The sequence below is a fragment of the Streptopelia decaocto genome, assembly GCF_964273445.1.
Source record: "Streptopelia decaocto genome assembly, chromosome: 2".
NCBI classification, from domain to species: domain Eukaryota; kingdom Metazoa; phylum Chordata; class Aves; order Columbiformes; family Columbidae; genus Streptopelia; species Streptopelia decaocto.
The window spans coordinates 74822956-74838694 of record NC_138655.1 but is presented as its reverse complement, the minus strand read 5'-3'; the positions used below and the strand labels follow the sequence as shown (position 1 = coordinate 74838694).

At 38.9% G+C, this 15739-nt stretch overlaps 1 protein-coding gene across 3 annotated transcripts in view; it reads right to left on the bottom strand.

The window, feature by feature from the left end:
- The window catches only part of ADCY2 (adenylate cyclase 2), a 225391-nt gene that overhangs the window by 109290 nt on the left and 100362 nt on the right, over nt 1-15739 (bottom strand). For all 3 annotated transcript variants that reach the window (XM_082045288.1, XM_082045289.1, XM_082045287.1), the window contains exon 4: nt 14309-14458. In XM_082045288.1, coding sequence (XP_081901414.1) covers nt 14309-14458 — 150 coding nt within the window. The remainder of the gene's footprint in view (nt 1-14308; nt 14459-15739) is intronic.

The window sequence follows — 15739 nt, the reverse complement described above, 5'->3', positions numbered from 1 at the left end:
GCAAAACTTCAGCTGTGTTCAGTGTCTGACCCTACCCTGAAATCCTAGTGTAATTGGGACTGCTTATGCCGACATCCCCCTCTTCTCTACTTGCAGTTGAATCATCACTAAAAGCACAGCTTCATTAAAAGGTAGAGGAGGAAACAAGAAGCCATTGCTCATATTATTTTCCTTTTACGCTAATCAAACCCATGTTCATTTTCCACCACAAATATCAGATTTTTGTCCAGTAGAGAAACTTAAATGAGTGAGCTAAGAAAACATCCTGCAGGGAGATGAGCAAAATCTGAACTCCATAGTTTTTGCAAGTATAAGCCCAAAATAACTGTAAATGAAGTTTTCCTGATTAAATAAAGAATGGATATCTTAATTCTCAAAGATATTTTGGAATCAAAAGCAGAGGGATTTCCTCAAGAATTACTGAATAGTTAATACATCAATCCAAAAAAAAAGAAACTTCATGGACTCTTGTTCTTCTAGCCACGAGGATCTTCTTCATTCACACCATTTATAACTCAAAAACTGTCATGTCCCAGATCATGAGATGCAGAGTTTCCTCCAATTCTTTCAAAAAGAGATCTAGCCAAATGCCAGGTTTCAGAACAGTGTGCAGAAACAGATGAAGAAAGTCCTGAAATCAGTTGCCTTGTCTGTGCTAGGACAATTAAAATTATCTTAGAAGTGTCTTGCACAACACGCTTAGGGTGAGAAGATAAGCAAAAAGTAAACATCAGACAGTCCATCAGGATTGGGTTTGGAGCAAAGAACAACCAGGAGATGAGAGCTGTGCATCCAGCATGACAACATGATCCTGTAGATCTACGATACGCATGGTTTGATAGGTATTAAAGTATTTTCATCTCTCCTTCTGTCTTTGGCTATCCTTTGGTGACCTGTGACCACCCCAAGTTGGATTAGACTCTCCAAAGCCAGGAGGGAGCCCTTTGTGGCTGGAATTCGGCAAGGCCAAAAGGAGTGAATAGTGATGGAAGAACACCTTCTCTGTTAATTTCACAGGAGACCGAACCCTTGCCTGACATCCGCAAAACAGTTTTGAAGATGTTTGTTTCTTCTGTCTAGAAGATGGGTTTAGATAAAACAACCAAGAAACAGTCAAAGTACAATTCATTAGAAGATGAAGCTGAGGAAGCACCATAAAAGAAACATTAGTCTCCCTAACTGCCACTGAGCAGCAAGGGCAGACTGTTCTGCAAGGGAAGGCGAATTGGGGGGCCAAGAGTCACAGGAATCCCTAACATTCTGTGATTCTGTGTCATTCTGTGTGACTCCACAAGAGCTGGGAGCCAAGAGGCAGGACTCAAGATCCCGCCAACCAAGAAGTATGAAATCATTTCAGCAAGTCAGGGTGAGGATCATCTCTGGAGATGGTAATGAGGGTAAGCTACAGCCAGGTGATCTCCAGTCAAGTACACTGTCACGTGCAGATCTGAGGTCAAGCCATAAAGTCAAGTCTGTGGGTCAGGGTCCAGATGAACAAATTAGATGGCACAGACGTGACTGCAGTTCAGCTGCAATGTAGCTCAGGTAGGGACCAAGGGTGACAGCCTCAGCAAAAAAGCAGCTCCTAAGGGAAGGAGTGAGAAGACCATATTATAACTTCTTACAGCTTTCTCCATAACAGCTCTTATTAGCAAGCTGGCCTTGCACACAACTAGCTCAGCTCCTAGCAGGCATCTACCATTTGGTATGGGCTTTTTGTTGAAAGCACCTGGGAATAGTGTATTTTTCAGAGTTATCATTTTTTTCCTGAGAGCGTTTGCCACAGTCTGAAGCCCTTCAGATTCAGGGAAACTGCTAAATGGAGGTAAGAGTTTGGAGGGAAGAGGAAAGAAAGAGAACATTACAGGAAGAGAAAGATGTGAAAAGTGTTAGAAGTAATATCTAGCTAGGCCATTGACAAGGATATGAACTTCTAGAAAATTTAGCCAGATTGCCGAGAAGACCTTTAGACAGTGAGCACACCTCCCTCCTTATAACCTGTGCTCAATAGAGCACGGACGAAGAATACAGTGGCACATCAGTTAAAATGTCCCCAACTTAAGTTGTTTAGCATATGTGCACTGCCAGTATATATGTTCATACAGACAACCATTTGAAGAACCCAAAATACTACAAGTGACATAAAGAAAATATTTAGAAGCGACAGGATTATTAACAATGCTAGAAAAATACAGAACTATTTGTGAGAAGCAATACAGAAGATATTTAAAATACTCAAAGGAAATTAATTCAGAATCAAAACCCCTACTTACAATATGGAAGTATGTATGTTGGAAAGCAGTAACTCTGGAAATAATACAGAGTTCATGGGTACTAAACCCAATGAGCAAGATCTCCCAGCATGATGCTGCTGCTAACAAGGCCAATGTGACTTCTATATTTGTAAAAAGACTTTTTTATGGATCTTTACCTCTTTATAGGATATTCACTGGGGACATTATTGACAACAGTGTGTTCAGATATGCTTGTTATAAAAATGAAATCATGAATGGGTTCAGTAAATAGGCACAAGAATGATAAGATGCCTGGAAAATCCTCATTACAGAGAATCATTTAAGATGTTCAAGCTATTTACAATATTATGAGGATGTTTATGATGTGTCTGAGCAATTCTGTATGTAAAAAAAAAAGAGATTGGAAGAGGCCTCTGGGTTATCAAAATCTATGTGTAGATTCTGTAGCCACAATATCTTGTAATCCCTTCTTGCAGAGAGTATTTTGAATGTAGACAGCTGAAAAAGACATAGCAATGATAGTAAGGGCAAAGGGACCTAGTTGGATTTAAATAATTTAAAACTGGAAATAAAACTGCAATTTAAAAGCGAGGCAATTAATTATGGGAATAATTAACAACTGAAAACTTTGGACTTGCTGACAAAAGACATTAACTTTCTAAAAAGAACTATTTTTTCGCTATTAATTTTAGGGTTTTTTGATGTGGCTGACAAAATTGCAGGTGGCATGACAAAAATTAACATTTGTCTGCCACCTGTATATTTCATCAGAATTATCAGGATATCCATGAAAACACGGCAATTAGTATCTCCTTAAACTACACATTTTACTCTTAAAGCAGCATGACTCATTGGGTTATCTGAGAATGCTAGATGTAATAAATTACTGCAGATCAACACAAAGAGAAGTAGCTGAAATCTCATCTGCTTTGCTGCAAAACGGTAAATGACCTCTTCTGTCTATGAAGTCCTGAGGCAGGAAAAGACATTACATGCAAGAACTGCCGTGTTTCTATTGATCCGTGCAGTAGGTACTTGCACAAGACATTTGCTAAGGCACTCATTTCAAAACGGTGGACAATATAAGTGTCTTCATGTAGATAATTAGACTTCCAATAATGGTATCTTTCCCTCTAAAAATGAAATATACAATCCCTGGGGTGAAAGGCATAGTTTATAACATTTCCAAACATGACAAGCCTTATTTCTGCACAAGAGATATGTCATAGCTCCTACAAACAATTTAGCAGAGCAAAAATTGGAAAATAGCTTAAGAAAAGTAGTCTTATGTCATTAGTGTTTCTCTACATATTTCAAGGTTATTCCTCAGATCCTTGGAAAAGCACTGAAAGGGTGGTATCTCACACCTGATGAACTTCTGGAGTTTTCCAAATGGGTGAAACGAAAAGCTGCATACGAAGGGTTTAACCAACCACCTTTCTTCACTACTCCATCTCAGAAACTCCTAAACTTTTGAAATAGTGAAGTCTTATGAAAGAATACCTCCAGAACTTTAAACAAGACGCAGGTTGCTAATATAGTACATGATCCATTTGCCAGCAAGGAACTGAATATCTTCTCTCCCTTACAAAAGCTCTGGTCAGTCAGCAAGGCATCTACAAAGTCTCTGTACCACCCGTCACTACCCCTACTCTTTTTCTTGACCCACAGGCCTTGGTCATGCCATAAAAGTAAAGCACGGTAACTGACTTGGGTAATAAAATCCTGGAGTATCCACTCTGTCAACGTGTGCTATGCAAAGAATGTTCCACAGTCACTTTTTGAGGCTCACAAGTCATAGGGAGCAGGAAATTGTTCTGCCAGTAGCTATTACATTTATTGGCTGGTCATTTGTCTCAGATGTTTTTTCAGAAAACACAGTGATGTGTTTAGCACTACGAAAGCATAAACTGAACCAATGCGCAGCAGGAAAAGGAATCGAGAAGAAAAAAATGCAACTGCAGCCACGCAAACTGAAAACTGCCTATGAGTTTATTGAAATGTTTGCAGCACTAAAAAAGAAGGTCTGAGAATTATAATTCAACGTGGATGTAGAAAAAGTTAAAATGCAAACATCTAGGAAATATTGTATTTTTACTGTATATACAAAGCAATCATGAATCATAGAATGTCCTGGGTTGAAAGGGACCCACAAGGATCATCGAGTCCAACTCCAATTTCTATGAAATATCAGAGATACATTGATAGCACATGTAATGATGCTACTAAGAGAACTAGACTGTTTAAAGAAGTGGAAGAATATTTGGGGTAATCCAGTAGTGAGTGCAGAGTCACTATGAATGATGGTTAAAGTTTCACTTGTTTTACTAATATTACCCAGAAAGCCCTAATTATTCCCTATGATATTCAGAGATTAAATGTATGGTTCCAGAGAGTGTAAAGAAACTGTTCCATTGTATCTACCACTTTTACGACAAACTAATCCTTAAGAATATATTTAGGTAACACAAAAATTTGCTGTAAAGAGATGAACAACACATAGTCTAGCCCTGGTGAACTAGGCTTTGTAAATATACTTCTAGTAGGAAAACGGTGGTGAACTGGGACAAGCCCACAATTCCATTCTGAATACAACACATGATCAGAACTTGCCCAATTAACAGCAGCTTCTTACGAAAAAAAAGTTTCAAAGACCATTCGTTTTAAGAATCAGTCATGAAGGTATAGACATCTTAGTAGAAGAGGCAGCAGAATACCACATCCCAACATCAGTGCAAAAAGCTAAATACATTAGTGAGAGTGAACAAAGACTATGAGTGTAGATACTGAAATCCCTTTGTCTTATTAGCATCTGAAGTGTTAATATATGAGGCCAAAAATAACTGTCTTTGAACCACTAACATTGATAGAACAATATAAAAAGAATAATTATGATTTTAAAATTATTCACCTGTGGAGCTGTTATGTACTTACCCATTTTTATGATAAAGTAAAGGTGTATGTGACACAGTGAGTTTTGAATGAAATCTTTTAAAAATACTCTTCCACATTGGGTTAGATAAAAATAATAGAGAAGCATGTAACCGAAAGTATTCTACTAAAAGCTATTATCCCTAGTTCCTCTTCTCTAAATCAGGCTTCCTACTTTGTTGTAGAATGCTAATGCTAAATTTCTTATGTATTTTACCTCCTTCACACATACTATTAACACATAAGTACCACTAATGCTCATTAAAAACATTACAGGGGGTCATAAATGAAGTAACAGTACTAAGCAGCTACTGTATGATGAGAAGGATAAACTAGTCTGAAAAAGTAGAAAGGTATCATAAATATTATATTGTCTATTTTCACCAGTAAGTAACTGATGTATGATGTAAAATTATTATGCTATTAGCCATCTGAAATTTATCAGTGAAATGTCCTTTCTAAAATATGACATAGCTCAAACCATAAACTAAGACAGCTGGACTATCAAACATTAGTGCCTAAAGCAGGTTCTTAAATTCACATTTTGGACTCTTAACAAGTAGCCTACTTTTTGTCAACAGTCTACACTAAATGCTGCTGTATCTATCTGCAAGATTTTTGCACAACACTGTTAGTTTTAAATCTACCGATATGTACCTATTTGCTATTTTAAAATATTCTTTATGTGAAATGACTCAGCATGGAAATAATAAAGAAGCAATTCTAAAATGTAGAATGAAGAGAAGTACTTGTAAGCGTCCAGGTAGGAACCAGGAACATATTTAGCTGTTACTTGAAATCAAAGTTTCAGAATTTTATTGAAATATTGAACTTTGGGGGAAAATCAATTGCAGACTTTTAAACAGATATCAGAAAATATTCTTCTTATTGTAGTATCATCATGCCTATGTAATCCATTTCAATTTTGTCAATGACTGGGCAACCTGAACATAATGAATTGACAACAGGTACCCACATAATTTTCACATCACAGAACTTTTGATAAAAATATACATTCGTCTTGCAAAATTACTATTATTCTCATCAATAAGTTGGAGAAAAAATGGCTACGTTATTTCTGGTGTTACATTTCTGTAAACAAAGAGTCAGTATTGGGAACTTGGAAGAATTTCATTAGTACCTGATAGGATTTTTTTGTTGATATAAAACACATTCATTTGCCATTGCAGGATATTATTATTAAAGGGGACACTTACCTTTTCATTTCTCTCTATCAGAAATCACAGTATTTCTGTATTTCACAGCACTCTGCTATAGGAAATACATTAAAGAAAACTGCAAACTCACTGAAATATTCAGGTTGGAAGGGACCTCTGGAGATATATAGTCCAATATCTTGTTCCAAACAGGGCTGACTTCAAAACTAGATGAAGTCGCTTGGGGCCTTTCTAGCTCAGAAAATACAATTTTTACTGTAACACCACAAGCTCTGTATTCAATACAGCATCTCCAGACTTCTCTGAGCTTGCATTGGCCTGATTTTTAGCCGTGGCAGCAACTGCCTGGTGGCCATGTGTCTGTGCCCTGCCTGTGCTGGTTCCTCTCTGGGAGCACCAAGGGCAGGGGGCTGGCACCCCTACACAGCCACTGTGGGACAAACAGCTCCTCTGGGGTAACGGGGCTGGGTGAGAACAGCCTGTGGCTCCCAGGCTTTGCCTGGGGAGCAGAGAGGAGGTAGGCGGTGATGGAAAAACTTATTAATATAGTCTCAAGTGCAATAAATGTCAGTCACCAAGGGGAGCTGCTGCGGAGCCGATCCAATCCAACCTGCAGCAAAACCAGAGTGGGACAAGGCAGTCTGTGTGGCAGTGGAGGCTCACCAAGCTACTTCTAATTATTTATCAGCAGTCTTGGCAAACAAGGACGTCCCAGTTGACTGGAAGTTGGCAAATGTGACACTCATATACAAGAAGGGACAGAAGGAGGATCTGGGGAATTACAGGCTTCTCATCCTGACCACGGTACCACGGAAAGTCATGGAACAGATCATCCTGAGTCCCATCATGTGGCAGATTCAAGACAACCAAGCAATCAGGCCCAGTCAGCATGGGTTTATGAAAGGCAACTTGACCAACGTGATCTCCTTCTATGACAAGGTGACCAGCTTAGTGGATGAGTGAAAGGCTGTGGACGTTGTGTACTTAGACTTCAGTCAGTAAAGCCTTTGACACCATATCCCACAGCATTCTCCTGGAGAAGCTGGCAGCTCACAGCCTGGATGGGTGTACTCTGCGATGGATAAAGAACTGGCTGGAGGGCCAGGCCCAAAGAGTTGTGGTGAACGGAGTCAAATCCAGTTGGTGGTTGGTTATGAGTGGTGTTCCCCAGGGCTCAGTATTGGGGTCAGTTCTGTTTAATCTCTTTATCAATGATCTGGATGAGGGGACTGAGTGTACCCTTAGTAAGTTTGCAGATGACACCAAGTTGGGTGGGAGTGTTGATCTGCTGGAGAGTAGGAAGGCCATACAGAGGGAACTGGACCAGACGGATCACTGGGTTGAGGCCAATTGTATGAGGCTTAACAAGGCCAAGTGCCGGGTCCTGCACTTGGGTCACAACAACCCCAGGTAGTGCTATATGGCCAGGGAAGAGTGGCTGGCAAGCTGCCTGGCAGAGAGGGATCTGGGGGTGTTGATTGACAGCCAGCTGAACGTGAGCCAGCAGTGTGCCCAGGTGGCCAAAAAGGCGAACAGCATCCTGGCTTGTATCAGGAATAGTGTGGCCAGCAGGACTAGGGAAGTCATTGTGCCACTGTACTTTGCTGATGAGGCCCCACCTTGGCTCCTGTGTTCAGTTTTGGGCCCCTCACTACAGGATAGACTGAAGTGCTGGAAAAGTGCAGAGAAGGGCAATGAAGCTGGTGAGGGGTCTGAAGCACATGTGTGATGACAAGTGGTTGAGGGAACTGGGGCTGTTTAGCCTGGAGAAAAGGCTATACATACACTTCCTAGTTTTTAACCCTTTTTCTGGTAAAAGGCTCATGGTTTAACTGTTCTTGTGAGTTCTAAGGTTAAAAGCTTCAGCCTGGAAGTGGTAGTGAGAGAGGCTTTCAGCAAGTCATCAGCATTTGGAAGAGGAGTATGATGCTGATGTTGATGATGATGATGATGGTTACTTCTTCCTCAATCTAGGATCTCCTTGGGGTAACTTTTATATATATAACACACATTTATCTTGCTCCTCCTTTGTTGGTCTGCAAGTTCATGCTATATCCAATTTTAATATATATGGTGTTCTATATGTGTTAGAACTTGTTCTTTGTTCCCCTGAAAAAGCACTTTTGTCCAGGTCCAGGTCTGCATTTCTTTAACTGACCAGTGGTGACTAGTGGCGACCTGAGGTCTTCACTGCCAAGCCTGTGTCCCGTCTCTAATCATCACATACCTGTATTCCTCTGCACTGCATTCTGTATGTTCACTTCTTAAAGCTTCCACTATTATGCCAGGTCTGTATTTTTCCGCATTATGTAACAGTTGTAAATATCTCATTCTTCACGGAACAGTTTTTCACTAATATTATCTAAATAATAACTATGGTTGCACCATGCCATGAGAAAAGTAAAATTATTTAGCTATAGCCACCTTGTTATTAGGAAAATTGTTCTTACAGACAAATCACATGAAAACAAAGCTCCAGGAAGATTAAAAAAAAAAAAAAAAAAAGTAGCCTTAACCTGAGGCCTTGCAAACTCAGTACAAAGCACATGGAAATGGCAGAACTCAGAACTGTATTGTGGGGCTACGTGGTAACAGAACACTGACAATAATACCAGAGAAAAAGAGGATATACTAGATTTTCTTCATAATAGTTTTAGCCGTGTTTACACTTTTCTGTATTAATTAGATAATGTAGACTGTGACTGTTATTATTATTGTAACTGAAATATTACTAATAATTGTTTGTTGTATTTTCATTAGATTGTTCAGACTTTAATTAGGCAAACAATAGATTCTGAGTCCTGTATTTATTCTGTGTTCCCTTTTGCCCACAACCAGAGTCGAAGCATAACAATTTCTCCAGCTGTGTCCTGAAAATCTCCCTGCACACAGATTCCACCACCTCTCCAGGCAGCATTTCCCAGTGCTTAACCCCTCTCATGGGAAATAACTGTTTACTTCCTTCCAGACAGGATTTGCCCTGCTGCAGCTCGTGCCTATTGCCCCTCATCCTTTCACTGTCTGCCTTTGAGAAAAATCTGACCACATCTTCTCCGCAAGCTCCTTCAGGCAGCAGGTGGATGTTAGTTATTCCCCTTGCAGCCTTTTCTGCTGCAGCCTAACATCCAAAGTTCCCTAAGTCTCATCATCTGTCATGAGTTCCAGTTCCCTAATTAGCCCTGTAGCCCTTTGGTGGACTATTTTCAGGTTCTACTTGCATATTCTATCCATCTTCCATGTGGTCTACTATGCTGAACTTGACATTTAAGTTTTTCCTCGGAACAGGCTTTAATTCTGGTAATGACATGTAGATTAATATAAAGGATTGGCACCTCACCCATGTGTATGTGTACAAACACACCTGAAGTAGAAAATGGCTTCAAAAATTAAAGAAACTAGGTTTTGTTTTTCATGCTTACTGGCCCTGAAGTTCTGTGGAGAAAAAAAAAAGAAAAATAATTTCCATGAAAATATTAGTAGCTTATATTTTAAAATGCATTAATTGAACTTACAGGAATCCACATTTTACATATTGGCTCCAAATAATATATTTCAAATGTTTCTGTTCTTTACCAAGCCTTGAGTCTCAGAAATGTATGAGGTTTCTCTGTTTTAAATTAATTTTAAAACAATTTTGAAATCTTTCCGTTCCTGTAATGAATGGTATTGCTTCACCATGTTTCGGTGAAAAAATTAAAATCCCACTCAATGATTTGAAACCTCATTCATTTTCATCTGCTCCCTGAGTGTTGTTTCTAAAACCATCATTATACTGCCTCTTTTTCAAAGACAGCATTTGAGAGAACCCACTGAATACCAACACCTTACAAACACCTCCCTGTGATGTTGTAAGAACATCTCAGCGTATATTCCTGTGTCTCATGATGCAAAGCACCAGAAGAGAGAGAGGAGAGCAATTATCCTAACTGCTTGTCAGCATGAAAATCTTGCACTGAGTGTTAGTGAGTCATTATCCCTACAAACTGTCAGCCAGGCTGCATCAGTAAGACAAATAATGTTATGAGAGACTATTTTAAATATAGAATCATAGAATCATTTTGGTTGGAAGAGACCCTCAGGATCATCAAATACAACCATAACCTAATCTAACTCTAGCACTAAACTATGTCCCTAAGAACCTCGTCTAAACACCTTTTAAACACCTCCAGGGATGGTGACTCAACCACTTCCCCGGGCAGCCTGTTCCAATGCTTCACAACCCCTTCCGTGAAGAATTTTTTCCTAATATCAAATCTAAAACTCCCCTGGCACAACTTGAGGCCATTTCCTCTTGTCCTATCACTTGTTATTTTGGAGAAGAGATCATATATCTATCTTGAAATAAGGCTGCAAATTAATAGAGGTCAGAATAGTTTCATGTTTCTCTTTTATATACACTGAAAAGATAGAAAAGTTGTGTGAGGAACACCAAGGTGGGCCTTGAAAATACTGCCTTTTACTATGAGAGTTTAAAAAAGTGACTCTCACAACGAAGTATACTAATGGAAATAAAGTCCAGAGTGTCCACTGTTATCAAGCACAGGCCTATGAAACCACAGTTCATAAAAATGTGGTTTTTAATACACATAAACTTCTACACATCTATAACTGCAAACAAACACACATTATACAGTGCAAACACATTATACAGTGCAAACCCAAGCCAAGCCTAAGTGCCCCTTGGGGCACTAACTGGCCTTACTGGCCCTGACCAACCTCACCTGGGCCTTCACCCTCAGCCTCTGTCCAGAACTTAGGAGACCCATTTCAGGCTTCCCATCCCTTTGGAAGCAGCAGCCTTCACTGTGCCCCCCAAAAAATACACAGTGGAGTGGGTACAATATGTCTAATCTGTATCTCGGTATATATATGTTAATCCCTATTTCACCAGATACTTATGTATGCTGGTCACACTTGAAAACAGATAATTTGGTGTTTCTCTTGAGTTCTTTGGCATAACTGTTGAGTGGTAATTCAATACACTTGTCTATTGATACAATCAAAATGGTATTCTCAAAAAGGCTATTCAAAGACACACAAAAAAACCCAACCAAAAATAATAGTTGGCTACTTCTGTATGAGCCTACTCTCAAACAAAATAAAAGGAAACCCATGGAACAATCTAGAGTATAAATTGTACATCTTTCAAAAACAATTACAAAAGACACAATGTCCATGATCTGGACAAATTTTCAAATTTGATCTGGAGCCCTAAACATTTAGAAGCACAACATATGCTCTGCACTTGTACAAAAGTAGTTTGTGTTACTTCTCACTGATGTAAATTAAACTTTGCTTGTTAAAGAGACACAGAGTAAAGGGTCATGCTACAGTCTTTCAAAGGCTAATGAAGGCTTTGATCAAACTCATAGTTTTTAAAATGCACCTGCTACTACTTTTTCAGTGTATCTCAATCCTCTAAAAATAGTCAGCAATATGATTGACTTGCTCCCTGAATACTAACAATGTGGATGATCTTCTATATCTGTTTGGCAAAACAAGCAGTATCAAAAGACTAAAATATATCCACTTCTGGACTAATGTTTGAAGACAAAGAAGTCTGCAAATTGGAAGAAAGAAAAAAAAAAACAAATACCCTATAAAATTAATTCTTATTTACCTTTTCATGTTTAAATAAGTGTGATAATAAGGATGTGTAGCTCCTTGTCTTTTTGTTTGGAAAAAGTGTGACACGAGATAAAGGACATATTATGGGGTTGAGAGGATAAAGGCTAAAGAAATCTTTATAAGAAGATCTGATGATTTAATGGCCCATCAGAGGTCAAAATATCATTAATATTCACAAAATACTTCACTTACTCTAGTTTAATGTCATTGATCTATTAATAATCCAGACCTGTGATACACTACATAGAGGTGTCTTAAATAAATCTATATGTCTTTCTATCAAAATACAAATATGATGACACATACTTTTATATTTATATATATATAAAAAATCACATATACTGCCCTTCATTATTTTATAACAACAGTAAAATTTATCCATGAAAGATGCCTGTTGCTGCTTTCCATTTTGCTGTGCTCCAGCATATTAGAAACACAACTCCTACCAACAATAAAGAGGAAAATGCATCTGCACAGAATTCTAGATATTTTTGCTTCTCTCTATTGTCAAGTTCTCAATGATTTTTGCAAGACCGTCAGAGGTGCTAGGAAACCAAAACTACTTACTTATGTCTTTCCATAGAAATTAGTAGTGTCCAGCAAATAGTACACATTTACAGAAGCCAACAGCTAGCACTATGTCTGTTCTAACTACTGGCTTCTACAAGCATCATCCTTACCCCTTTGAGTTCACCTGGTGAGTGTGTCCAGTAACACACCCTCCTGATTCTGGCAGATATGCCAATGCATTTCCTAAGCCTGTAGGAAAAAGCAACCAATAATAGAAATCTGAGCCCTTACAGCTGTGCTCAGGAAGCTAAGAGCTCAGGTCTCCCCTGAGTAAGAGAGACCTTGATGACTGCTATAAATTATGCTGTTTGATTATGGTCTGCATGTGTACTTCTGACAGCTGAGGCCTGAGCAGAAGGGAACAGTGTTAACCATCTTCTACAATGTCACCATGAGCTTCAAAGCCATCACGTCGACCTCATGTCACTGGAGAGTCCTCAGTCTGGAGCGGTATCGCTTCCAGATACCTGGCATTGGTTGCCCTGTCCTTACAAGCTGTCTCACTGGAACTAATTTGGAGATACTCTGGCCCATATTCACAAGAAATAGTAAAATATGCATTGTGTACTATCAGTTATAAAGCCTACTGGTCCAGTGAATACAGCTCATGGAGGTAGAGGTGGAAACTTAAAAATGACTGCTCTTACACAATCTCTCCTGCAAATAGTACCTTATGCAGACTTTGCATCTAATCATCAAAGCCTGCCTTTACTGTAAAGTGTTCTCCTTAAGACTACCTTAAGTGTTTTGCAGTGACTGCAGCCAGTATGCAACTCAAGTGCCCAGCAGAATAAAGCTAGTCCTCTGAAAACACACACACACACACACACACACCCACACCCACACACACACCCCCCACCTATTTAGGTCTCTCCATTTGCCTTTGCTGCAAAAAAGTGTTGGTGATGAATATTGAAAAAGGTTACAGGTATTTGTGAGACAGACATGACAGTTAAGGTCAGCTGGGACATACAAGGTGAACATCTGCATTTCTGTGAAAACAGAAATGTGTCAGTGAAGGCTCTATTCCCTGACCCTCAACAGCTCATAGAAGTTTAAGTCTGGTGACCTTCAAAGCAAAACACACCTATCTTCTTTACTACTTGATGAACTAATTTGTATTTCAAATTCTCTTAAATGAAGCACCTATCTGTCAGGATGATAGGCACTGTACAGAACTTGCAAAGAGAAAAAGAACTATATAAAGCAATCAGAGAAGCCTTTTATTCAGCTGCTACAATAAATGACAGACAGTCTCATTATGCAATTCCCCTAGCTCCTCTTAACATACCTGACCCCTAGAACTATATCACATGATTCATCAGTATTGTAGTTTCAAATATTTTTCAAAAACAGCTCAGTAATATCTTCTCGCAGTGATTTTGCAGTGTTGGTCTTGGGCATAAAGAACTGAAGATTCGTAAAACAGACACAGCTCATTCAATAAGGAAAACAAAAGCGATAGTGTGCAAACAGAATCCATATAGCATCTCCAACTTTCTTTAACATAAAATATTTTCATAGAACAAATGAAAGAAAACATGTATTTGACAACACAAATATAATACCTTCTAATATTCAGATGGAAATTGTGCACAACCCTGTTCAAAAGATTTTGCATATTTTTTTAAGTAACTTTAAGTAATTCATTAAGTGTTCGTGCATTAGCAAACTGGATTGTATAGTGATGAATGGAGGGATAGTGTGAAAAGAGCAAAACAGACCCAGACATGGCTGTGATTTTACCTGTTGCCTCTTCTCAAATTCTAACTTGATACGGGATTTGATGCAGTTGCACGTGTCCTGATACGTCTGCTGCAGTGCAAGTTCCATGAGGTGTTTGTGGTATGCTCCTGCCAAGTTTCCGCAGATAAAAATGATTACATTTGCCAGTATCTAGGGAGGTTAAATAAAAAAAAAAAAAAAAAAAAAGGAGAAGTGTCAGGGTATTTATATTAATTAAGATGTTAATATAATCCTAACCTGCAATGAAAGATTGTTGCAGTTATGTATTTTGGTTTAGTTTGATTTCTAGCAAAGGTTCACTTTTCCAAAAACTTTCACAATTAGTGGAAATACCCCAAGCAATAATACCGTTTTAATTCAGGACGAAATAAGAACGATAATGAACATGTTTGCCCCACTCAACGTGGTATACATTATCTGAAAAAGAAGTTCAGCTCGTGTTCTGCATTCACTGCTGAGTTTCAAAGAGGTGGGATCATGATCGACTGATGTCAAACAACAGCTGTGCCTTCTAGCAACAACATCGAAAGCCATGTCATTGCCACACTCTTTTGGCAAGACATTTTCTTTGCAGTGCCATACAGTTAAGGGGTGAAAAGATCCTCCTACATCAACAGCCTGCTCTTCATTTTACCCTAGTCTGACCCCCTACTATCTGTCAGTTGCTATAAATATTAACCTTAGTTAACAGTAAGCAGTGTTTAAGCAGTGAGAACTGACATTTCTCTGTGAGAATATACTTTTCACCACTACCAGAAAACTGCATTTGCCTAAAATACAAAACTTATAAGATTCAGGGTCAAACTTGCAGCATTAGATGCTTAGCGTACACAACAAAACTTGAACACAAGAAATAAGTTCACTTAAAGAACCCAGTTTTATTTATTATTTGTCTGGGATATTTCAGAGAAAGTAAAGAGAGCGGAAAGGCAGGTCTTTCCTGTGCTTAGACTTCGAAAAGGACAGAATACTGTGTGGTGATGCTAGCACTTCCACCTGTTCCCAATTTAGTGCTGCAAAAAAAGAGACACTTTTACCTACCCCAGCTCCTTCAGAGGAGAAGGAACACAGGAGTGAAACCAAGTCTTAATTCAATTAAAAAATATAATATAAAAAGGGAACTGAAGTTGGAATACAGCTGCCATCTGGTCAGGAGGGGTCTCTATCTGTAAGGCTTGAGTGTATCACATAGCCTGGATTATACGTGCTACATGGTGCCATAGTACTTACGGTCTGGAAGTGAAGGAGGAAGAAAAGGGACTAAAATTTCATTAATTCTCCACAGTTCATCTAATCATGAGGTTTATGATAGATTTCCCCAGTGATCAGTCATTGGTTGCTTTCAATGTACCTACGTACCAGGCAATCTTTTGTGAACTGCTAGTAGTGAAAGAACCAGAGATGTCAGAAAAGAAGTCCAACAGCATGCTA